Source organism: Staurois parvus, unplaced genomic scaffold (genome assembly GCF_062004578.1).
Source record: "Staurois parvus isolate SC_StPar_1 unplaced genomic scaffold, SC_StPar_1.0 ptg000017l, whole genome shotgun sequence".
Classification (NCBI taxonomy): domain Eukaryota; kingdom Metazoa; phylum Chordata; class Amphibia; order Anura; family Ranidae; genus Staurois; species Staurois parvus.
Window position 1 is genome coordinate 11569594 of NW_028317813.1, and position 27371 is coordinate 11596964.

General features: G+C 40.6%; 1 protein-coding gene across 1 annotated transcript; it reads left to right on the forward strand.

Moving 5' to 3' along the window:
- On the forward strand, window positions 1-26773 carry BLOC1S1 (biogenesis of lysosomal organelles complex 1 subunit 1). The gene is made up of 4 exons (XM_089679727.1): window positions 1-145; window positions 5895-5967; window positions 18797-18929; window positions 26203-26773. The coding sequence occupies exons 1-4, from the start codon at window positions 85-87 to the stop codon at window positions 26311-26313; spliced, it is 378 nt and encodes a 125-aa protein (XP_089535853.1). The 5' UTR covers window positions 1-84; the 3' UTR covers window positions 26314-26773.
- The last annotated feature ends 598 nt before the right edge of the window (window positions 26774-27371 follow it).

Here is a 27371-nt window from a genome sequence, read left to right on the forward strand (position 1 = left end):
TGCTCAGTACAAAAGAAGAGCCGTCTATCTGGGAGGGGGCGAACACTCCATAGGAAGTCCTCCTCGCCTTGGTCAGGTTGTATCATGCTCTCCCGGCTACTGAAGGAACACCAGGCTAAACAGAATGAGCGGAAGGAACTGCAAGGTACGAGAACTCCTCTACATCATCCACAGCAAAGCCTCCTGGCTCTGCACACCTTCACATCACACTGCGCTTATATAGTCAGGTGGGCTCAGGACAGGAACCGCCCACGTGGTGTACAGGACTCTGATTGGTGGATTCTCCTGTCAATAAGAGCTGTGTTTCCGGAAGTGGATGTAGAACGTTAGAGATCAGTAATATTTATTGTGTAAACACCAGTAGTCACCCTTGTGTTGTACTCATTTCTCAGGGTTCTGAAGGAACATCGTGTACTGTGATGCTGGTTGTCCCCAATTTACAGTGAGGTTCCTAATCCTCCTTAGGCAGGCCATACATTATGCAATTTTCTTTCCTTCAACCATGGAGAAAATGGCTCACTTTTCCATCAACACAGTCAGTGTTGATGGGGTAATCCCGTCCCATGTGCTATTGTATTCTGACAACAGGAGGTTTCCCCACCATCAGAATACAATGATCACTGCTGGCAGCTATATCCACCACCAGTGATTGAGCGAAAAGAACACCAGGTTGATTTTACTGAAGCCGATTGATGGATCAACTTCAGTACAATGAGCCTGCCCATACATGGATCGATTCTCTGCCAGTCCCTGCTGAACCAGCCAAATTTTGATCCATCTATGGCCAGCTTTACATTTATTCTATCCAGGTCTTCCGTTTTCTCTGAAATCCCAAAATCTTCACAAGCGTTTACTATGAGAGCGGAGAGGGTGACCTCCCAACTTTGAAAGTTGACAAACATGATGCCTTATGAAGCCATACACGAGTCAAATTCCATATGAGTTTTCTTTAGAAAATCAGAAATGTATTATTTTTTTTTTATTTATTTATTTCAGGTACTTATATAGCTCCATCAATTTACGCAGCACTTTACATATATATTGTACATTCACATCTGTCCGTAACCCTCAAGGGTTGTACAATCTAAGGTCCCTAACTCACATTCATACATACACATACTGGGTCCAATTTAGACAGGAGCCAATTAACCTACCAGCATGTCTTTGGAGAGTGGGAGGAAACCAGAGTACCCGGAGGAAACCCATGCAGGCACAGGGAGAACATGCAAACTCCAGGCAGGTGGTGCTGTGGCTGGGATTCGAACCAACGACCCCAGTGCTGCCAGGCGGAAGTGCTAACTATTTAGCCACTGTGCTGCCCATTTTGTGCGTTTTTTTTTTTTGTAATCCGATGTTGCCACCATTGATTTCGAAATTCGACCAGCCAAGCCTTTAATTTCACCTCATGTTGCTACAGAAAAGAATTTTCATGGCCAAGAATTTTCTTTCCTTTCCAGGTCACAGCTCATGCTCATTTCTTTTTCAGTTACATTTCTCACGCGATTCTTTCATCATTGATTAGAAATTTGTTCCATTTTCGAAAAATTTCCAACATGCCCAATCACTCAAATTTAATGGTCGCACAAAAATCAGCTGTTGCTGTCGCCTACTAATGGTGCAAAATTTGAACAAAAATTCTTAGAAAAGATTTTTGAAAATAATATTCTTTCGGAATTCGACCCGTGTATGGCCGGATTTAGGATGGAGGAGACGTGCAGCATGCCATGCTGAAAATTGGCATGGCTAGTTTCTGCGGAATAGTGGGCGTGGCTTAAAGGTGTATGGTTAAAGTGAAATTAAACTTAAAAAATGTCTGACGGGGAGGAATTTTATGTATTTCTCCATACCTGCCAGTGTTGTGTACACTGAGCTGTGCATGTATAGCTCAGCGTGCATTTATGGTATGGTTCTGTGACACGGCAATGTGACTCCGGTGTGCATGCATGGAGGTGACATCATTCTAGGCCTGGCCAACCATGCAGCAGAAGAGTCCAAACTCAGAAGAAAACCGGGAGAAGATGGAAGCGCTTGTGACTGAGCACTGATACAACAGCACTGGAGAGGATCATTAGCAAGGTAAGTCTGCGATAACATGCTAATATGGTGGACGGGGTGCTCAAGAATGCATTTATTTCAGATGGGGGCAAAGAGGCAACAATGTTTCTTGGGGGGGGGGGGGCATGGCTGTGCAGGTGATAGGTGCAATAGTGTCCAGCCAGAGGCTGGGGGGGGGGGGGGATAGCTCCCAGCAGTTAGGGGGAGAACAGTAGTTCTCAGCAGGGGGTGGTGGTATCAATAACAGCCTGTGTGGGTGAGAAGGAACAGTAGTGCCTAGCTAGGGGAGAACAATAGTGCCCAGCAGGGGGTAGCAAGAAATAATAGTGCCCATTGGAGAGTAAGAATAATAGTGCCCAGCAGGGGTTGGAGAGAATGATAAAGCCTGATGTGGGGAGAAACTAAAGTGCCCAATGGGGGATGGGGGGGCTATAAATAATGGAACCTAGTGTGGGGTGGGAAACAGTAGTGCCCAGCAGGGTGGTGGAGTGAACAAACGTAGTCAGCTGGGGGACCAGGACGACAATAATGCTCAGCAGGGGAAGTGGGGGCGTATTATAGTGCAAAGTGGCGATGAACATTGGTCTCAGTAGACAAGAACAACACTTATCTTGCATAGATGTCTGTGTCCCACGCTGCTGCCCTCTCCCTCTTCTTCCTCCTGCTGCTGGGACTATATAGATTCTGTGGGGCAGGAGATCACTCCACTGTACAGAGTCTGCATAAAGTAGGAATAATGCATCATATACACACAGCTTTTTTTTTTTTTCAACCAGGAAGCTGAATGAAAAAAAAAAAAATGACATTTCCACATCCACACAAGCAATGTATTTACCAGGGTCTCCCCCACAGCGCTATTATATTCTGACAACAGGGGCTACACCCCCCTCGGTCAGAATACATAGATCAGTGCTGTAGTCATTGGCTTTCCAGCAGGAGAGTTTCACAGACAGTCATTAGACTAACTTCTGTTGAACAGAGAGGAGTACAGACGTTCTGAAAGTCGGCTGGTTCCTGCTGAACTGATTGAATTTCAGTACTTGTGTATCTAGTTTAAGTTATCTAGCACACAGCTTGGATCTGCAGTTGCCGGGATTGTATTAAAATTCATGGAATGCACATATATTTGAACCCCCAAGTTGCTGGTGCTGGATTCATGTGCATGCTGTAGAACTGGAGCTACATTGATTATAAAACAAAATTGAAAGCTCATCTTCTGTGAGTTCATAATAACAAAGAGGGAGAGCAACCCTTATCAAGGCACCAGATCCCCAAAATATACTTTCGGTTGAGTACCTGCTCTGATGTGGTGCAGTCCTGACTCAAATACTCTATATGTATACATTTCATGGTTCATGCGACAGGATGTGACCATAAGTCCCAGGACACATTTCATAAGGGAAGCCAGGTCCTGCTGTTTGAATGACTTTTGTGGAGGGTGAGAATTGCATATATAAGAACAGAGCCCTATTATTGCTTTGTAGAGCAGTGGTGGCAAACCTTTTAGAGACCAAGTGCCCAAATTGCAACTCAAAACCCACTTATTTATCGAAAAGTGCCAACACTGCAATTAAACCTGAATACTGAGGGGTTAGTTTAGAAAAAACAATCCATACATTAACCACTTGTGCTGCGTTACCTTAACTGACAATTGCACGGTCATGCAACACAGCATCCAAATTAAATTTTTATTGTTTTTTTTCCCTACAAATAGACCTTTCTTTTGATGGTATTTGATTGCCTGCGTGGTTTTTATGTTTTGCGCTATAAAAAAAAAATGACAATTTTGAGGGGAAAAAAACAATATTTTTGACTTTTTGCTATTAAACATGTTCAATGAAAAAATCAAATTTTGTCATAAATTTAGGCCAAAATGTGTTCTGCTGCATGTCTTTGCTAACAAAAAAATTTCAATATGTGTAAATTAATTGGTTTACGTGAAATTTATAGTGATTACAAATGGTGGTATATATACTGGGATTTTTTTCTTACTAGTCATGGAGGCAATCAGCGACTTATAGCGGGACTGCGGCAGCATTCTGACACTGGGGGGAACTGACTTGGTGACACTGACATCCCCAGACATCCCCAGTGACACCAATACAGTGATCAGTGCTAATAAAAAGCACTGACACTGTACTAATGGCACTGGGCAGGAAAGGGTTACCATGACGGGCGTTCAAGAAGTTAACTGTGTGCTGTTTTACTGTGGAGTTGTGTGTTTCTGCTTCACTGTAAGCACACTGCTTTGCATGGCTATGCTATGCACAGCAGTGCGCAGGAGCTGACGGGAGAGAACTGTATTGTTTTGTGATTGACAACCATGGCCATGAACAGCGGCGCGGGAGGTGTGGGCGCCCCTTACCTGGAGATGCAAAATCACGTATATATACGTGATTTTGTGCACCCATGCCGCCCTGTATAGGGCGGACGGAAGCGGTTAACATCTTTTGTCCTAAAAGAAAAACACAATAACAGCTTCCACTGACCACCAGCACAAGGGGGCAAAGTTCCACTGGCCACCAGCACCATCTTGTGTTAAAAAAAACAAATGTATTAAAACTCACAGCCAGTCCAATATATATATATCCTTGGCAACGCACTGACCGACCATGCGAAAGCTCAGATGAGTTGCGGCTAATGAGTCGTGGCTCATGACATCATTGTCTGGTGCCGCTACGCCTTCCTGAGCATTGCGCTTGGCCCCTATGTGCGCTGTTATCTGATGCTTGGCTGCTGGGGCGACTTAGCTCGCTTGCCGACAGAGGGCCTTGTGTGCCCGCTGTGGCACACGTGCCATAGGCTCACCACCACTGTTCTAGAGCATGTGTGCAGGCCTTGCCTAGACATTTGTATTTATTCATGTTCGTGAGCTGTTAGAAAGCATTGTTTAACCCCCCTGGCGGTATTCCCGAGTGTAGCTCGGGGTAAAGTTTCAGTACCACAAGCAGTAACCCCGAGCTACACTCGGGCTTGCCATGTGGCGCTGCTCTGGGATCTGTTCACTTACCTTGCCCTGCACTCCCGCGATGTCCCTCCTGCAGTGTCCCCGGCAATGTCCTCCGGCGGATGCCGGCATCTGTCATCTAGGTTCCATCCCCTGCGAGCGGCGGGACGGCGGGAAATTTGAAAATGACAAAAAGTGACATTCACTAAATACATTAAAATCACATAGTAAAACATTATTGTATCAAACCATTTCACATACATTTTGTCCCTAATGCTTTGTCCTGTGCCCTGCCTGCATTTTGACTGTTCTTTTTGCCTGGAAACTGAGAAATGTCCATGGCGTCCAAAAAGCGTCCCTTTAGGTCAAAAGCGGTGTTAGACCAGCTAGAGAACAGCGATAGTAAATCAAAACCACTTGCAGAATTGAGTGATAATGATTTGTGGGGAAATTGACACTGAAAACGATTTTGTGACTTTGCTCAGTGATGTGCGAACTTGGCGCTATATTTCAAATTTCAGTGTTTTTGGTTTGATTATATTAGTGAATTAAATTTATTATTATTATATTATTATTTTTTATGATTATTTATTAAATTATAATTTATGATTTTGTGTTTAAAATTGTAATGTTTGTTTACTAGACTCTTGTTTGGACAGATTTCAGTGAGTTATTCCTAAAAATTACAGGCCTACAATAAAAAAAAATACATATTTCCATGCAAAAAAATGTACCGCTTTGAGCACAGAAATATGGACATAATCAGACCGCTAGGGAGGTTAAAATAGAAAACAGCATATTATCTGTCTGGCCATATTTGGTACATCAATTACAGAGAAGCAGTTTGTGTAGTTATCAGGAATTTTAAATTATGTATTGTTTGTTTTAACAGAAAAAAGAAGGAAGGAAGCCATTGCAGCAGCTACAACGCTGACAGAAGCTTTGGTAGACCATCTAAATGTAGGGTGAGTAAATATGTTTTATTTCCTATTATTTTTTACTAAGAAGCTTCAGATTCAACAAATGTCAGAATGGTAGTTGTACATTTCACTTTCAGCAGAGAGAACCTGTTAGTTGACACCTTTCATGAAAAAAAAAAAAAGAGCACATGCAGAAAGTGCATCTAGTACATAACATGTACTTTCAGAAGTCTACATGAACAATGTGATGAATGCGGATGTCAGACCCCTGCCCTTCTCACCAACTCGTGACAAAGGAATGGCCAATCTCACACTGTGCTGTCACTTTCGTAACAATGACAATCTCAGCTGCAACCTGCACAAAGATTTTCCAGCTCGCGGGACCACAATCTAGGAGCCAGCAGCCTGAGAGCAATTGCCACTGTGTTAAGATAACCGCTTCCGTGCTGCCCCATAGCAGAAATACAGCTACAGTGCGGCATGGCTGTGCAAAATCACGTATATATTTGACTTTGCATTTCTGGGTAGGGGGTGCGGATGCCCTACCCACGCCGTAATTCATGGCCTCGTTTGTCAATCACCGAGCAGAGTATCACCGACAGGGGAGAGACCTGTATGTAAACAATACAGATCTCTCACCTGTCAGCTTCTGCACACTGCTTTGTATGGCTTTAGTAAATTTATGTAAAAAATAGGGATGCACCAAAATTTCGGTGGCTGAAGATACCCCTTTCGGCCGAAATGAAAATAAGCACCGATACAGGTGCCGAAAAACCCCGCCCTCGCCCCCTGCCACCAACCGCCGCTTGGTAGTTTTCAGCCTTACCTGAGAAACCATCGAACGATCTCGGTGCTGGGCATAGAGATGAGTGAAGGAAAGATGGCCTCCACTCATCTCTGTGCCCTTGGAGGACCGGAGCGATGTCCCTTCCGGTTCCGGACGTGTTTTTTTTTTTTTTTTAAAGCACTAGATCAATGCTTTTTTTTGATCCAATGCTTTACATTGCAGAGGAGAGATGTGGGTTCTTATTGACCCCATATCTCTCCATATAGAGGACCTGTCACTAATTATTTATTTCACAAGGGATGCATGTATTTCTTGTGATAAAAATTTTTTTTTAAAGGGACAGTGCAAAAAAAAAAATTTTAAGTGCCCCCGTCCCCCTGTGCTCGCACGTAGTGGTGACCGCATATGTAGGCCATGCCCACATATGTAAATGGTGTTCAAACCACACACGTGAGGTATCGCCACGAACGTCCAAGCAACCGCAACAATGCTCGTACTAGACCTCCTCTAGTGCCGCAGTTCCACGCCATTCCACTAACGTGCGCAATTTTAAAGCATGACATGTTGGCTATCTATTTGCTCGCCGTAACATCCTCTTTCATATTTTACCAAAAAATTGGGATATATATATTTTTTTTTAATCAAAGTGTATTTTTTTCCATAAAATATATTTTAATTTTTAAAACCTGCGCATTTCAATTTCGGTTTTCAGCCAAGTGCATTTTGAATTTTCGGTTTCGGCACCAGAATTTTCATTTCGGTGTACCACTAGTAAAAAGGACACAGGATTCTCTCTCAAAGGTACAGTTTGAGAGGCTCTGGCATGTTTATTGGGAGGGTTTTGTAACTCTGGATCAGGTCCTGGAGTTTGAAGGTTCCCAAGTGCCTTGGGTGGGAAGGAACGTTTAATCCCGTGTCCAGGTTGAACCACTCAACCTGACTTGATTTTGTTCTGGGAGTGGAAAGAGAAGTTCTCATCCCACTGCTGAAATACAGCAATGTATAATGTATGTAGTTGATGATAAATAGTCATCAACTACATACTGAGAGCCACTGCATGTTTTCGTAAAGTAAATAGTTAATTTGGACCAGCTTGATCTATCCAAACTTCACCAAAAGCTGGAGATCGGCTTTAAAATATAACTAAAGTACTTTTTTTGTTATTTTGGTTAGAGTAGAACTCTACCATGTTTCTTCCATCTGTGTCCCCATGGGAAGATTTTTCACTATTCTTGTTCTGGTGGCAACTCCAAATTTAGTTTTTTTCCCTTACTCTCATTCCCAGTGATAGTGGTCACCAGGATGGCTAGAGTAGATTTTCCCACTGGGGGCACAGAAAGAACTAATTCGACAGGGGTACTAATCCCTTACCACTCTATCTAAAACCAAAATAAAAGTTTTTTTGGGTTTTAGATTTACACTTGAAGTCTCTTCTTTTCTGGTTCCCCACTGCACTCCCTGGTTCCTTTTTGCTGATCCTTAAGCCACTACTGCGCCTTGTAGTGATTTCGGGATAGGAACCACTGAGTGCAGCAGGAGATCGAAATGCGTGAAAGTGTCCATTGCAGACACGAAAGACCGTAAACTCTCTTCATTAGCATGGTGTTCTGCAGCACTGGGCTGTGGGAGAGATCAATGTTTACTATCTTTACAGGAACCTTCAGTCACCAACAGCATCCATTTAATAACTGCATGAATAACATGCTTGTATGGATGTGATGTGCAGGATGTAGCGTTCTATCTGTGTTTTTGATCGCTGGCAGAGCACCCTAGTGCCACGTCTGCATGGCACTAACAACTGAACTAGCTAGATTTCTGTCTAGGCGGAGTGATGTACAAGCTTCAAAATTTCCATATACTTCAGCTTAGGTTTGTAGATGATCTGCAAACTAAATTGGTTTTTGTTTTTTTTTACTCTGCAAGTACCAGCTTAGGACACCCCTCCACAGCTTTTCAGAAAGCTGCATTTACCCTTGGGGTGGTAAATGAATCTTTGCTCAGTCAGAAGACCATCACAATCAGACTGCCCATTTATGTATCTTCACACAGTTGTGGCATTGAGCACTTGAGTGTTCTGCCTGCAGATATGCTTTACTGTACCACATTTAATTCCAGGATGTGAGATGTTACCCTAGGGTCATCTTCCAGGGCTTCGTCTGCCAACATTGGTGCAATAAATTACATTGTGTGCTGCCAAAATTTTGAGTCACAAGAAATGAGTGGATAAAGTAGCTCTATAGTCTGTGTGTGTGTGTCTGTATATACATACAGTACATGCTAGATATACAGAGTCTACACACCCCTGTAAAAATGCCAGTTTTATAAGATATGTAAAGAAAAAAAAAAGCAGACCAAGATAAATCACTTCTTATTTTCCTTTCCAAATTTAAAGTGATAATAAAGGGTACATTTTTAGTTTTATTTTGTTTTTTATTTCATTAAAATAGTATACTTACCTGCTGTGTACAACGGTATTGCACAGAGCAGTCCCTTACCCCTTCATTGGCTTTCCCCATATCCTGTTTCTCGGGGTGCTCTCTCAGCAAGCTGTGTGCTATGGGGGCACCTGTGTGGGCATGCTCCTGAGCTGGGCTGTGCACGTCCATAGATGGAAACAGCGTGGCTTAGCCACACCCCCTGCTCCCTCTTCACAGGGTTTGACTGACAGCAGCAGGAGCCTATGTATCCTGAGACCAGAAAGTCAGTGGAGTGGTACTGCATACAGGACAGATCTGGATCGTTAGAAAAGCTAGGTATTTAGGAAAGGGGGGTGTTGAAGAGCTAGTGGGATGTTTAACTTAGTGCAGAGAATGCATTAAAGTGGTTGTAAACCTGAAATATAAAAAAAAAGCATATCCCTGTATAGTGCGTGCTTGTCTCAATCCATAGCACTAAGTGTCATTTCTGTCTGCTGCTTTGCTCTTCTGCTATAAGCAGGAGTCACTTCTAATGAGTTTTCCTGACACCAAGAGAAAAATGGTGACAGTAGAGGGCACAGCCTGTGATTTACAGCCTCAGCTTTGTTCCTGTGTGCTGTGTAAAGGGGGTGTGTCCCTTTCCTCCAATCAGCTGTCAGAGTTCTCACTGATGTAATTTTAGCTCTCCTTCTTTTCAGAGCTGAGAGGTCCTATGTAAATTCTGCGCTGTAAATTTTGAATGTTTGCCTAAAGCCCAGTTCTAGCTGAAGAAAAACAACCCCAAAACATAATGCTTTCTTCACTGTGGATATGGTATTTTTTTGGTGATGCGCAGTGTTGGTTTTGCACCAAACATACGTTTTTGGAATTATGGTCAAAAAGTTTGATCTTGTTCTCATCAGATCGCTTTTGCAAAATTTAGCTGAGTTTGGATATTTTTCTTAGCAAGAAAAGGCTTCTGTCTTGCCACCCACAGTCCAGATATGTGAAGAATACAGGAAATTGTTGTCACATGTACTATACAACCAGTACTTGCCAGAAATTCCTGTAACTGTAATGTTGCTGTAGACCTCTTGCAGCATCCCAGACCACTTTTTTCATCGGTTTTGGAAGAATGTCCAGTCTTGGTAATCATACTGTTGTACCATTTTTTTTTTTCTCCAGTCATAGTTGACCTTCTTCACTGTGTTCCATGGTATATCTAATGCCTTGAAATTTTTTTTAACCCTTTTTCTGACTGATACCTTCAAAAAATGAGATCCCTTTGAAACATCGTAAGCTTATTCGGACCCTGGCATTTGCTGTAGGAGGCAACTGAGTAAATATCCTTCTAGAACAGCTGAACATTATATGGGCTTATGCAGGCCATAGACGGGTCGAAAATCGGCTGATTTTTCTTTAAAAAAAACGAAAAATCGGTCGTTCAAGCGGCCAACGTTACCAGCAACGGTAAAAAAAAATCGGCCGATTTTCATCCCGTCTACAGCCGGCAAAAAGTGTCCCTGCAGAGAGCTCTGCTATTTCTTTGATAGTTCCTTGACATTTATAGCGGTTGCAACAATGTATTTGTATCCATTTAGGATACAGATGTTTTTATTCAGAAACGAATAGATACAATGTTGCAACCGCTATAAATGTCAAGGAACTGTCAAAGAAATAGCGGAGCTCTCTGCAGGGACATTTTTTGCCGGACTGGAATTCTTCTTCTTCTCTCTTCTTCCCTCCTTCTTTTTGTCTTCCTCTTGCAGGTCACTGCTCATGCGCAGACTTTTTTATCAGTAAAAAGATCGTCCGATTTGGCCATCATTGCCGCGAAAATCGGCCGATTTTTTTCCAACTTTACCGATAAAAAAAATCTGCCAAAATACCGAAAAACGGCCGAACAATTAGCTCACTAACGATCCGAAAATCGGCCGATTTTATTTTCGGTCAAAAAATTGGCCGATTTTCGACCCATCTATGGCCTGCATTAGTCAGAGTCCCTTTCATTGGTGGCATTGATGATTTAACATCCGTTTAAATGTGATTGGTTCATTCTGAACACAGCCCCAACCACATACAATTTAAAGAACTCAGTTTGTGTATAATTGCATTGCACAGATCATAAGGTGTAAACATGTTCATAAGTGAAATATCTTGTTCTGACTTTTTACATCTCAAAAACCTGGCAATTTTACAGGAGTGGGTAGACATTTTATATCCACCATACATACAAACGCGAACTCCTTTTTTTTTTTTTTTTTTTTTCTTTTTTTTTTTCCCCCTATGCTGTTCTGTTTCCAGACACTTGAAATAAATTATACCCCTCCCTTCTGAGGCAGTGAAAAAAGAATATAAATATGGAAGTTGCTATTGTTTTTGAAAAAGCAATTCCAGGGTTGTTCTCTTTCTTTCCTGCACTGCTTAGTGAGATATTGACCTGGAACAAGTAAGTGCTTGTTAGTCATACTCAAACTAAAAAAAAAAGCCAGAAATATAATATAAAAACACTTTTTATTATACAAGTTAAGCGTATTTTCGATTGTATAAAAACATTCAACACCAGTTACAGTACAGTCAGAAGGTACACATGCTTCAACTCGAAAAAAAACAAACAAAGAGCAGATGGATCGACGTGTTTCGCCCGAAGAGAGCTTCCTCAGGATCCACTTCATTTGTGTGTTTAATAATATTGTAACCAAAATGAATTAATATGAAAAATAGCAAAAATGTGTACCCAACCAACAAATTATGCAGCCACCATACAGATAACATCAAGGATATCACGACCAAAAGGATAAAGTAGGTGCCGCCATTTTGAGTTTTTAACGCTAGACTTGTGGATGGACTTGGGGGAGTTCCTTCTTTTTATGGAGTTGAATGGCTCTCCCTTCATCATACGTATTATTGGATATGTTCAAGAGAGATTTTCTTCTATTTGTTCCACGTATGGGTTCCTTTGTTTTCTATGCGTTGCACTCTTGGCTTGCTCTGTAATGAGATGTGTGCCTTTTATAGGCTGTCCAGTCCTTGACCTACTTTATCCATTTGATTGTGATATCCTTGATGTTATCCATATGGTGGTAAATCTATCCAGTGATTTTTTTTTTTTGTTTTTTTTTTGTTTTTTTAACGGCTGGCTAATTACAAAAAAAATCCATTTATGACCAGCTTTAGGTTGTTTGTTTGCACTAGAGACTTGGGTACAGACAACTATTAGACTTGGTTGGTGAGGTACACTATAAAGTGTAACTCAGCCATGTACTAAGGTTAATGTATTCTGACTATATAAGCTTGAAAAATCTTTAAGTGCTGTGTTTATATGTGTGCTCATTTGCTTTCTTGAAATTGCCTGTCATGCATTATTTGGGATTAGAGGAGATGATCTGACGTTGACAAGTGAAAACCTGAGTTGGGCTAATCCACCATTAACCCCTCCACCAAAGTTGAACTGCACTACTGTTTCAGCAGAGTTCTCACTGTGTACACAGAGCTTTGATCTTCAACAAGGTGCATCACAACTCTTCAAAACATTTTGTAACAAACAGGTAGGCAAAAGAGTCCCTACCTCAAAAAGAGGTTACCTCAAGAGTCTATTGCGGTATATAACAGATCAAATATATATATATAAAATGAATAATTTTATTGTCATTTAAAATGATAATGAGTTACCATATATAAAGACCTGACAAGTGGCCACTTGTAAGATTTCTTTCTTGATCTGATAATTATTAAGAAAAGAAATCTGAGCTTGATCAATCTTCAAGTGCTTCAAGTATGTTATCCACAAGCACTTACCACAAACCTCCTATGGCCAATAGATTACTTAAGGCAGACAGTCACCACCTGCCTTCTTTAATCAGTCGGATTCCAATAGGGCAATTCCTGCGTTTGTTCAGACATAAATTGTTCAGACATAAAGGAATTTAGAAAAGAAGCAAGAAAACTATATAAGAGGTTTAAAGAATGAGGGTACTCCCATTCTCAGATAAGAAAAGTTATAAAAAGGGCATATGAAATGGAAAGGGAAACATTTCTACTTCCTAAAAAAAAAAAAAAAAAAAAAAAAAAAAAACAATCGGGGATAACCCAAGATGTGGGAAAAGAAGAAAGGGAGGTTGGAAGACAGCCGGTAAGGATGATCACCAAATTTGGTGCTCAGTGGGATGAAGTTAAGAAAATCCTTAACCAACACTAGCGTGTCTTAACGGAGCTCCCAAAAGTGAAGGAGATCGTGGGTGATGAACCACAAATGGTGGCTAAAAGAGCACCAAATCTTGGTGACCATTTAATCCACTCTGAATTCACTATCAGTGATGACCCCACCTGGCTGTCTTCTTTTGCCCACTCTAAAGGAATTTTCCCATGTGGTAAGTGCCAAGTATGTCAACATGTAGATTAGTCAGACTTTTACAGATTCACAAAACTGAATCAGTAGTTTAATTCATTGTTCTACTACACGGGTTTTGTATATGATCACTTGCCCATGTAATTAAATATGCTGTATGTGCGGAAAACAAAAAGACAACTAAAACTAAGAATAGGGAAACATTTCAAAGACATACCAATAAAAAATTTTTGTGAAAGTAAACTGCATGGCACAAAGGTGAAAGGGTTTTATGCCCTGTATTTTCCAAAAAGAGGGAATTTTTAGAGAGAAATACTTAGCCATAAAAAATGTGGATATATAAGTTGGATACTTTGAACCCAAAAGGCTTAAATTCAGGACTACAGTAAATCTTCACGCACGCTTGGAACATTAAAGAGATAGTAGCAGATGATGCCGTAAATTATAGAAACATAGTAATTTTTGGTATTTGTGTACTTTTTTGTTTGTTTTTAGTTTATTTTTTATTTTAGGTATGTTCTTTTTCTCCTTTTCATATCTAAATATTTTCGAAAGCCAGTATGTTCAGTATTCATCTCTATGAACAATGCAAGGGAGAATATTTAAGAATACAATATAAAATAGGTCCATAGAGAAAAAAAACTTGATATATGTTTGGAATTAGTAACTACCAGTATACTATATATTTCACAGTTTTATTCTTTCCACTAAACTTTTATAGTACCGCTGCTTTAAGACACATTGACAAGTGGTAGGTGGAGCCACAGCTTTAAAGTGTTGTGTAGGGAAGAAGCCCATTGGTCCTAATGAAGTTGAGATGGATACGTCCATTGGCGAAACGTGGTGACGTCAGGATGTCAGAGATGTCACATGTGGCCACCTTACAACTGCGGGAGACCAGCTGGCTGACTTTGGAGCAGGGATGTTACTCATGTAAGAGAATCTGACATACAACTCTATAGAGGCAAGGCAAGCTGAAGCTCACTCTGTGGAAATGTTTCACACATAATAAGCGCTTACCCCTTCTGATGATGTACGTGTGATACGAAACGTGTGTCAAAGAGGAGCTCCTGCTAGCCGTGACGTCAAGCCGCCGGATCAAGGAGGTCCGGTGGCCACCCATTACTACCAGCTGGTCAGTGTTATGCTGCATTCCATTATTACTGCATCCTTTGTGCACAAGGATTGTTTTTTACTACAGTACCTAAGAAGTGTGTGTGTTTTCTGTTTTAATCCTCAATAAACTCAATTCCATTTTGTTTAAAATACTACACTATGGGTACTTTTTTCTGCTCCATACGGAGCATTTGACTTCCCAAGATCACCAGGTGACCATTCCAGGGCCCAGAGGAGAGCTGTACCCAGCTAATCCCGCCTGTAGCCAGGTCTGTAAAGGGGACCCCTAGGAGTTTTTACCACCCACTGAGGAGTCATCCATTCCAGGATACATTCCATCCATGACTGAGGGGACCTCTGGTGTATATGACACAAATGCGCATTTATATTGCGCCTCTGGTGAGTGTGCAATTTACTCATTATTCTTGCACGGCACCGGATCATAGCTGTCACTGGGATTTAATCAAGTCACCTCTTTGTTAGTTTATCCGTGGTTTCATCACCATCAGATATAATTTTTTGGACTATCATTTGCACTGTGTATCACACAACTAGTGAATGTGTTTGATATAACTCAACCACTGCACTGTTGTTAAGGACATTATTTATTTATACACTGTGTTGTCAATAACACTGTTAATTTCAGGCATTTCTGTACCAACGATGTCTAGGTATTGGTGATGGATGTGTGTACAATTTTTCATTATATATGGTAACTTATTTATCATTTTAAATGATTTAATAAAATGTAGTCATTTTTATATATATATATATATATATATATATATATATATATATATATATATATATATATATATATATTGTTCTAGTATATGCTGAATTAGTCTCTTGAGGTAACCGCTTTTTCTGGTGGGGGCTCTTTTGCCTTTTTATTTTGTTGCAATTAGTCTTTTTGGTTTTGTTTTTTTAGAGTTTTTGAATTTTTAGGATCTCTTCAAAATGTCCTTTTGTCTGTGGGCAGTTATCAATCATTGGTCCAAAATCCAGAATATAGGCGCTCGGGGGTACTCTTAAAAATTTCAAAGTCACAGTATTAATTGTGTAACTGATAAAGTTATATTGCAGTGACTCCTTTAAAACCACATAATGCATTTATTGTGAACTTGTGTGGTCTCCTTGTACAGTGCCATATGTGAAAAAGCACTTCAGTCTCTAAAAACACAATATGACAATTTAAAGTTCTGTCTATATAACATCCAAAATGGACTGCTTAATTTCCCAGAGGTGGTAATGGCGTGCCAGTGATACGGTGACCGGCACCTAGAGGTGGTAATGGCGTGCCGGTGGTGCTGTGACTGGGAGTGGCAGCTCATGTGGTGAGGCACCCACATCAGAAGCCGCTGGGGCACGGGAGCACGGACCAGCACTCCGCTTGTCACTGGCAGTGACACGCCAGATGTGATGTAATCAGATCCGGAGAAACTGCTGACCGGAAACCACACAGCGCTGGAGCGCAAGCTTGGCCACCTACGGATGAGGATTAGGCTGTTGTCATGACGTGTTTCGGGACAATTCATTCACATGGACTTCCTGCTATTGCTGTTGTGGACTAGCGTCCAGCAGGAAGAGAATGATCCAAATCCTGGAAGTTTTCCATTCCTGTCATTCCAATGAAGCTTGTAAATTTGGGCTTGTGTGGATGGCATCAACCCTCACCTTGTAAAACAACCCATTCAGTTTAAAGGAAAGGAAAAATGTTTGTGTATCGATGGAAAAAACATTATAAACAACTTTTTTCCCTCCCCTTTTTTTTAATAATATAAATGATCGCTTATCTTCTGTTTCCAGCTGCATAAGGAGCAGGGGAGGAAACACAGCAGTACTCTGATCTTCCCAGTGATTGGCTGTGTTTGGGGGGGGGGGGGGGCCCTGTCAGGACAAGTCTGATCATTGGAGGAGAGCACACAGAGTTCCCAGCACAGCTAAACAACTGACCACAGTGTGCTCTCCTGCTTAGTGTGGTCAGTTTGTAATAGGAAAGCAGAGGGATTGGCAGTAACACCAGGGATTTCAAACAGAGGAAGCAATACAAAGAGAACAGAATCATTTTTCATACAAGTACATGGGACAGCAGGCACATATCAAGAATATGAAATTCTGGGTTTACATACTTTTTAAGATGCTTCTGAGAAAATTCATTAACAAGTGCACCTGGCCTGCAGTTGACCTCCTTCATTCTCAAAAACTTGTATGGGAATGCAAAACTTGTCTGAAGCGAACAAAAGCCCACCGACACAGATCTCAAAGCAGATTGTCTGAAGAAAGAATAAGAATTGTCTGAGGAGAGACTAAGCTAGAAGTATAGTGCTGCCCATCATGTCTGTTAAAACAGTATTAAACCCAAAAGCAGATATTTATTATAAAGCAGCTTACCAATTCTTAGATGTGATGGCTGCATTAGTTTTCTTTTTCAGGCTTTATTTCTACTATTTTCATCTTGTGATCTTGCCAGTATTTTTTTTAAAGAACAGGCTGTCCTGTAGATGGATCAGTTACAGAGCTGAGACAAACCATTCAGCATTGGCATGAGTGCTTGCAATGATCAGCGTTTATTAATGTAAACCTTTTATTTAAGGAAAGAAAAACTGTTTGCTGTAACTGATTATAAAGAGTTAGCTGGAGTTTAGCTTCACTTTGGTAGTGGGGGCACTTTAATACAGGACGTGTGTTGCTAGACAGATCACCAGGTGAAAACAAAGGGAAAAAGAAAACTAATGTAGCCGCCACAGCTAATGATTGATAAGCTGCAATATAGTACATTGTTGGTTTTGTATTTAATACTGCTTTAAATATCTCTAATTCTGTAAGGAATGAGCGTTTTGAAAGTTTTTAGCAGCTCTTCATTATGCATACAGTTTAATATCTTGGCTGTATAGTGATGGTGTTGGAAAACCATTCTTTCATTCGAGCGAGTCCCCCTCTAAGGCATTTCACAGCCAGTAGCTACACCCTCTAATTCAGTAAATGGAATGACCGCATCTTCCTGATGTCGCAGTCTTCTGCAGAATCCTCCAATGGGAGAGGCATAACAGGAAAGAGATTATGGCAGCACAGATTAAACTATTTTGCTTCAATAGCTGAGCTTGTTCCTGGAAAGAGCTGGATAGGGCGCGGCATGATTTTAACACTCAGGTCATGTATTTTAATATTTTGCTCAAAGAAGTCTATTTCCTGTATTTATATTCCAGCATCCAAATAATATTGCATTTTACAGTACACCTAGAAACTGACAACTTTCCCTGCCATTAAAGGCTTTAGTAACATGTTACATGTTAAACCCATATGAAGGGTGTAACATGTCACTAAAGCAGCAGCCCCGCGCCCCCCCCCCCCAATCCCCAACTGTGACAGCGGGTGCCGAATCCTCTCCTTGCATCTGCTGTCAGAATTTTAAAAACATAGCGGCTGTGCAGGGCAACGCCCACATAACCGCATTATTCATTCACAGAATTCTGGGAAAGGGTGAACTACGAGTCCTGTCTGCCACCACGGCACACAGCTTGTAGTTCTCAGTGAACTGCAAGGGAGCTGGTGCGTGCCCTTGTAGTTCATTCATTTTTCCAGCTCTTCAGTAACTGTCTGTCCGTACAGGAGGTATGCGCAGACAGCTGTACTGAGCATCTGCAAGAGCCTGACATTGCACCCGGGTGCAATGATCTGCAGGCTCATAAGAAAATTATATATGCACATTTTTTTACCCGCAAAAATAAGTGCGTTTTTTATTATTTTTTTAAGTGAACTTATCCTTTTAAATAGTTCAATCTCCATATTAGTTATACAAGTAAATACTTAAGTTCAATATGGGTTATTGAGATAGTAAATACTGTATATTTAAAAGCAATGGGTCTGTAGCAGGATAGACATTGTTTTACTGCGCATACAGTTGGTTATAACTCTCCATTGCTTTGGTAAACAGATGTCTCATTGCTTCCTTTACATTACTTCCTCATTCAGCATTGGACGTCCTTGGAGAATTCAGCAGCGCCTCTTGTGCTGCACAATAATGAAACTTTGTGATAGGATGATAGTTGTAGGAGGGAAAGAAATCCAGCAGAGGGAGCCATTGTATTTCTAGAAATATAGGAGGCTGTTAGGTGTTTTTATATGCCCATACTATCTGTGTAGGTGTGTTCCACTTCATTGAGGCACAGCATCATTATGTGACATTTTTCCTATTAAAATGTTTCCTTATAATTTCTGTTATAGGGTGGCACAGGCATATGTCAATCAAAGAAAGCTGGACCATGAAGTGAAGACCCTGCAGATACAGGCTGCACAGTTTGCAAAGCAGACAACACAGTGGATTGGTCTGGTGGAAAACTTCAATCAGGCTCTGAAGGTGAGAAATGATGAAACCTTTAGATCAACCTTATAGTGTACACGACTTGAAGGAAAACTGTAATGGTTCTGGATCAGTTTTATTGTCATCTTTAAACTAATGTATATTTTGTATACATTCTTGATTATAAAAATAATCACTTTATACAGGATTCAGCCAGGACCAGACATTTACAGAATGTTCTGATTTTCCAAAGTGGGAGCACACCAGAAACTGTTTCCTTTGTGATTGTCTCTCTAAATGAAAGTCCACTTGGGCCAATGAGAGGGCGTCTGTGTTTATTTTGAATTTCATCTAGTTGGCTCTGTTTAAAAAAAAAAAAAAAAAAAAAAGGCTTTTTTTTTTTTTTTTGCAAAGCAGTTACGTTTAGATAAACATCCAAAAAAAGAAAAAAAAAAGAGTCTAGAACTACACTGCCTGACAGGCAATGTTTAGTATGAAATGTATATATGGAATATTTACATTTTTTTTTTACTTCAAATATTTTCCTGTACTTGCATAAGATGGGTTTGGCCCTGAAAAAAGAACTAATGCAGCCACCACATCAAAGGTCTAATAAGCTGCAATATACACAAATTTTATTCTTGGGTTTAAGATATACTTTAACTATCATTTTCCCATGTTCCTGTCTCCCAGTGGAGATACCTGTTCAGATGACAGATGTCAAAAGTTGAATTTCCCTCACCATAGGATAGAGTGGAGTGAAGTCTGGCCAATAGCCACATAGAATACCATAAATAACTGACATTGTAACTGTTCCCCAATCTCTCGCGGAAAATAATTTTTGTGTGGGTTACAGCATATCTTTTTTTATAGATGTCAACAGACACATTAAAATAAGATGACATGAGATTTCAACCAAGAGTTTTGCAGACCACACTTCAGAATTTGTCTTGCTGACTCCAGTGTTGGTATACACTGTTTAGATGAACTTTTCCTAGAACTAGAGTTTTTTTTCAGTAGCTGTTTATTAAATGTGATAACACACCAATGTGTGCCAGTGGCGCATGCAGTAGAGTGTTAGGACACAAGTGCAACATCTGAATAAAGGCTTTGGATGATTCTTGTATTAAAATGATACTTTAAAAACTAACAGAACTAAATGTTTCAACATTATTGCACCCTCTTCATCAGGACTGGCTATGAGCAGATGCACACTGGAAGAACTAATGTCCACTAGATGTCAATTAAAGTGGCATTAGGTTGCCTACAGTAGACAGGAGGAAACTATTAGTACCCTGAACAAATTTTGGAGACCTCAAACCCCCCCCCCAACTCATGGTGCTGTTACCCTACCAGTTCACTGCTTCTTAACACTACATTCCTACATCATTACAGAGCTTGCTCCCCACAAATATTTTATATAATTTTAGAGGCGATTGTTTTGTAACACTTCAGCTCCCACAGCTCTAGTGCTTGCAGACGGAGGTTCAATCAACATCAGCCCTATTTCTTTACTGTAGTGGTATTGCTCATCTCATCAAAAGGTGGTGTCAGAGCCCTGGAGCTGGTCAGGGGCACGGGTCATCTTCCAGGTATATACACAAATAACTGCAATTTCCATTTTCTTTGAAATCTGATTTTAAAAGTAATTTTACATGGTGAGGTGTTTTGTGTTAGACTTTAGAATGTACAGTAGATATGAGGACACATCTGACACCGCTCTTAATTTATACAACCTTAATAGCTTAATATATCAAATAAGTATATATAATTATAAATATAATATATATAGCTTAATAGCTGAGACAAGTATGGATACAGTGCACTCATTAGGTTTTTGTAGGAGTATGAGATAGATAGATAGCTATCTATATATATATATATATATATATATATATATTATTGTTATACCTTGCCTTGTAAGGTGTACATGGTAAAATGAAAATGCCATACACCTTCCAAACTATAGTCAACTTTCTGTTTGGATTAAAATATATCTAAAGCCAAAACTTTCTTAGGTTTGGATGGCAGATGGAATGTTTGCAAAACCGTCTTCATTGTGCCATTGTGATGATTTACTGGAAACAACTTGGACTGAGAGTAGATCTTTCCAAAGTGAGGGGAAATCTCACTTCTGCCCCTGTGACAGTGCTCACCAAGACTTAGGGCTCGTTCACACTTGACTTTATTTCTAACTCTTGCCAAATGCCTGTATAGCCTTAGGTAGGCATTTGGAAAGCATTTTTAACGCTCCTCAAATGTTCCCCAAACGCCCTATGCATGGTTTTGAGAAGGTTGATGGGCATTTGTCAAGCGTTAAAACCGCACCACAAATGCCTATAATGAAGTTAAATGGTATTAACGCTCCGCAACCGTGTCGCAAACACCTGCCAGGCATTTGAGGAGCGGCACTGTAGACTTGAGTGGGAGGCTTCAACTCCTCCGGACTCGACAAGAGGCGTCAGTTTTGCTGCGACACTAACGCTTCAGTGTGAACAGCACTGTGTGCTGTCCTGGAGAATTTTCATAGGCGTTTGGGAAGCGTTTTTAACGCTTCCCAGATGCCTGCTGAGCTAGTGTTAACTGAGCCAAAGAGAGGGTGCATCTCCTCAAAAGGGGCACAGACAAACCAAAAAAAAATGGCCAACATAATGATCATCAAATAAAGTTTTGCTTTAAAGCAATTCTAAAGGTTCATTTTATTTATTTATTTTTTTAAATAACAAACATGTCTATACTTACCAACTGTGTGCAGTGGTTTTGCATAGAACATCCTGGATCTCTTTTGGTCCCCTGCAGGCTCTCCTGGCCCCCCAATCCTGTTGGGTGCTCCTACAGCAAGTAGCTTACTATGCGGGCACCTGCTGCTCTGTGTGTCCATTCACACACGAAACTGTGACTTGGCCCCGCCCCTCTCTCTCCTCATTAGCTGACTGGCTGTGATTGACAGCAGCGGGAGCCAATGGCTCCCACCTGCTGTCTCAGTTAATGAGGAGGCAGAGACCCGGGACAGCTGAGGCTGTCATTCACATCGCTGGATCACGATGAGGCTCAGGTAAGTATTGAGGGGGCTGGGTAGCTGCTGCACACAGAAGGTTTCTTACCTTCATGCATAGAAAGAAACCTTCAGCCTTTACAAGCACTTCAATTGCCTGTCATACAAACAAAAAAAATTACATTTCAGAGACATTAAGGTTTTCTTTTCTCAAGGTGACATACACTATATTGCCAAAAGTATTGGGACGCATGCCTTTACACGCATCCCAGTCTTAGTCCAGAGGGTTCAATATTGAGTTGGCCCACCCTTTGCAGCTATAACCGCTTCAACTCTTCTGGGAAGGCTGTCCACAAGGTTTAGGAGTGTGTCTATGGGAATATTTGACCATTCTTCTAGAAGCGCAATTGTGAGGTCAGGCACTGATGTTGGACGAAAAGGCCTGGCTGGCAGTCTCTGTTCTAATTCATCTCAAAGGTTGAGGTTGGTCAAGTTCCTCCACCCCAAACTCACTCATCCTGTGTCTTTTGTGGACCTTGCTTTGTGCACTGATGCACAGTCATGTTGAACAGGAAGTGGCCATTTCCAAACTGTTCCCACAAAGTTGGGAGCATGAAATTGTCCAAAATGTCTTGGTATGTTGACGCCTTAAGTGTTCCCTTCACTGGAACTAAGGGGCCAAGGCCAACCCCTGATAAACAACCCCACACCATAATCATCCCTCCACCAAACTTTACACTTGGCACAATGCAGTCAGGAAAGTACCGTTCTGGCAACCACCAAACCCAGACACATCCATCGGATTGCCAGACAGAGAAGCGTGATTAGTCACTCCAGAGAACACGTCTCCACTGCTCTAAAGTGGTGGCGTGCTTTACACCACTGCATCCGACGCTTTGCATTGCACTTGGTGATGTAAGGCTTGGATGCAGCTGCTCAGCCATGGGAACCCATTCCATGAAGCTCTCTACACACTGTTGTTGTGTTAATCTAAAGGCCACATAAAGTTTGGAGGTCTTTAGCTATTGACTCTGCAGACAGTTGGCGACTTCTGCGGACTGTGCGCTTCAGCAGGTGCTGACCCCGCTCTGTCATTTTACATGGCCTACCACTTCATGGCTGAGTTGCTGCTGTTCCCTGTTGCTTCCACTTTGTTATAATACCACTAACAGTTGACCGTGGAATATTTAGTAGCAAGGAAATTTCACGGATGGACTATCACGGTACCACGCTTGAATTCACTGAGCTCCTGAGAGCGACCCATTCTTTCACAAATGTTTGTAGAAGCAGTCTGCATGCCTAGGTGTTTGATTTTATACACCTGTGACCATGGAGGTGATTGGAACACCTGAATCCAATGATTTGGAGGGGTGCCTCAATACTTTTGGCAATATAGTATATGTGGACAGTAAACCGTTAATTAAGAACAGGAAATACACCTTCTAAATTGCCATTGAAGCCCAACTCCAGGATGGGAAAAAAAGGAAGTGGCTATATAGTGTAACTTGCCATATTCCATGCTGTGCTATGTGTGGCCCCTTTTCACCCACCACTACAATGCAGGGCTGTTAATTTTGTATTATACAGTGCATCCAGAAAGTATTCACAGTGCTTAACCTTTGCCACATTTTGTTATGTTACAGCCTTATTCCAAAATGGATTAAATTCATTTTTTCCCTCAGCATTCTACAAACAATACCCCATAATGACAACGTGAAAGAAGTTCGTTTTGAAATCTTTGAAATTTATTAAAAATAAAAAATGAAAAAACCACATGTACATAAGTATTCACAGCCTTTGATCAATACTTTGCTGAAACACCTTCAGCACTAATTACAGCCTCAAGTCATTTTGAGTATGATGCTACAAGCTTGGCACACCTATTTTTGGGCAGTTTCTCCCATTCTTCTTTGCAGTAACTTTCAAGCTCCATCAGGTTGGATGGGGGGCGTCAGATCACTCCAGAGATGTTCAATTAGTTTCAAATCTGGGCTCTGGCTGTGCCACTCCAGGACATTCACAGAGTTGGCACAATTACAATACATTTCAGTACAGAAGGAATATGAGGGCCCTGGTAGTGGAGCTTACAATTCTCATGGTCTGAGAGTCCCTCAGGTGCCTTTTGGCAAACTCCAGGCAGGCTGTCATTTTCCTTTTACTGAGGAGTGGCTTCTGTCTGGCCACTCTACTATACAGGCCTGATTGGTGGAGTGCTGCATAGATGGCTGTTCTTCTGAAAAGTTCTCCTCTCTCCACATAGAAATGCTGGAGCTCTTTCAGAGTGACCGGGTGCTTGGTTACCTCCCTGGCTAAGGCCCTTCTCCCTCGATCGCTCATTTTGGCCAGGCGGCCCGCACTAGGAAGATTCCTGGTAGCTCTAACCTTCTTTCATTTACGGATGATGGAGGCCACTGTGTTCACTGGGACCTTCAATGCTGCAGAAATGTTTCTGTACCGTTCCCCAGATCTGTGCTTTGATACAATCCTGTCTCAGAGGTCTACGTACAATTCCTTGGACTTCATGGCCTGGTTTGTGCTCTGATATGCACTGTTAACTGTGGGAACTTATATAGACAGGTTTATGCCTTTCCTAATCATGTCCAATCAACTGAATTTCCCTCAGATGGACTCCAATCAAGTTGTGGAAACATCTCAAGGATGATGAGTGGGAACAGGATACACCAGAGCTCAATTTTGAGTGTCATGGCAAAGGTTGTGCATACTTACGTACATGTGTTTTTTTTCCCTTTTTTTATTTTTAATAAATTGCAAAGATTTCAAAATGAACTTCTTTCACATTGCCGTTATGGGATATCATTTGTAGAATGTTGAGGAAAAAAATTAATTTCATTCATTTTGGAATAAGGCTCTAACATAACAAAATGTGGCAAACGTTAAGCGCTGTGAATGCTTTCTGGATGCTCTGTATGTGAGGAGATAAGCATGTGGCTGTGGCCAGGAGCGTCTTAAAGAGGAGGCTTCAGGGGAGCACTTGGACAGATGGAGGGAGAAATAAGGTAAGCATTGCATTTTGTTACTCTATCCCTAGACTTAACAAGCATTTAACACTTGCAGTGTGGGAAGAGGATTGAGGTTCCCACTGCAAGGTTTTTTGTGCTCCACTTTGGACTTTAATGTATTCATGTAATCACTCCCAGCATATTTGTCAAAATGCACATTCCCATATCAAATCCGCCACCATCAAAGGGGGTTAAACATACCAGAGTTAAGGGGAACCCCCCAGATCTGGAACAGAGCAGGTTTCAATGTTAGAACTCGTGCACTCATTGCTTCTAACCTTGATGCTGCGCATGTGTATGTGTCCCAAGTGTGTATTGCTTTCCTTACGGGCAATAAACAAAACTGGCAGGTAAACTCCTTATAAAACTAAGTACTATGTCAGCATCCATTATTGGGGTAAATTTACTAATTAAACATGTTCTTGAACTTCAAAAATCCAAACCAACACACGAGAAAATATTAGTTGTTTACAACAATAAAAGAAAACAAAGCAAAAGAAATTGCCAAACAATGGAAAATAAATGGAAACCGGCCTTTAAAAAATATGTTGTGAGGGGGAAGGCATCCACCTATTGGACATGACCAAAAAACGTTGTATTTGGAGTGATGCCTAGTACACTTGATGAGAAAATTGGACAAAAAAACACTTTCAAAGTAAATGTTCAATAATCTGATCATTTAGTAAAGTTTTCAAGATCAAGACAGTTCATACAAAATTATTAGAAGGAACAAGCATGAAAATGTTCCCCGTACAATAACAGAACAAACCGTTTTTGTTTCATCAGTACAGTATTTGTCCATAAAAAAATCAAGCGACCAAGGCCACTCATACTCAATAATGAAAGCATACATTACAATACAACACATTACATAATTTCTGAAGTTGTATTCTGTCTTATCAGAATTTTCTAAACTTTAGTAACCTATTTGTTTTCAATATGAGACTAGAATACAAATGACCGATACTCTCATCGTGTGTTCCAGGCTTAATTAGGAGTACATTTTAAATGTTTACTGTGGTAGAGGGAGATAAATAGTCCACTCACAAAATTAAACAGATGCTAATTTTACATGGATGAATGGATGTCATCTTGTGATCAAATTGTTACCTAAATTGTTCTTTAAGCATCGACAATTTGTAATAAATATACCTGCAAGTAGAAAAAAAACCCCTACAAATAAATTTTTGAATGAAAGCATATACATGGATGATGCCACATACTTTTTAGGGTGGCATTTGTATTGGGTAAATCAAAGCTGACCTTTTAGACCAACCATAGTCTGTTTTGTTTTTTGCTTTTTTTTCCCCTGTAGGAGATTGGTGATGTGGAGAACTGGGCTCGAAGCATTGAAAAGGACATGAGGATAATTGCTACTGCTTTGGAGTATGTGTATAAAGGCCAGCTGCAGCCCTCTGCCTCCTGAACTTCCGCAGTGAATTCTGGGAATCCAGATATTAGAAGTTGACCTCCAGAGGTGTTTCTTGAATGCGAATAGCTCTGAAGTGTTGGCTGTTCCTTGATGAAAGTGAGGATTATAACACTGTGCAGTGTACAGCAAATCATTATTTTGGCAGCCTGCTAACTAGGTTTCATGATGCCTCCTAAATACGGTACAGGGCACTGAAGCACAACTTGGCATACTGGGTACATTTATGGAATTGACAGCTTAAAATGGACATCTGAGGACTAATCCAGATGTATTTTGCAGCATCTCATGAACATTAAAGTATCTTTCATACATTGCAATAAGATTTTTAATGCATTAACAAACATTGATAAGATTCTTTACATTAAGTTAATCTATTTCCCTTGTATATTTAAGAAAAGACTTTAAATGCTTTTGAAGCTTGAAAATAAAAACTATGCTAAGGCTTGTGTAACTATCCATGCTCTGAAAAAGGAATTTTAATTATTTTTTTTACTGGGTCCACATTGTACAAAATGTAGGTAAATTGAAGTCTCACATTTTACACAATCTCACTTGTGTAAGTGCTAGTGTGTACAGCCAGTTTTGCAAAGTAATTGGGAAACTGTTGACAAGCTTTTAGAGGCTTTGTTGAATCCTTAAACCCTTTTGCTTCCAGAGACGTTTTTTTTTTTTTTTTTTTTTGTCTGAAAAAATGTTAGACCTTACGATTACGTAAAACCTCCAAAATTATATATTTTCTGAAAGCAGGCACCCTAGATAAAATAGTGGTAGTTCTATTTTTTTAGTTTCACACAATGTTAGTGCAACAATTTACGAAATGCAAAATTTCAGTAAAAAATACACTAAAGTTAATTTTAGGGCACAAACACAATATATTACCCAATTTTTTTAAAATATAAAAAAATGGCATTGCACTGAATTAATAGATACCTGCCATGTCAAACCTTAAAATTGCATGCGCCCGTGAAACAGCGATAAACTATGGTACCTTTTTGTATTTTGCATAGGCAACAGTTTTTGAAAGCGTCTACAGGTCATGCATTTTTTTTAAC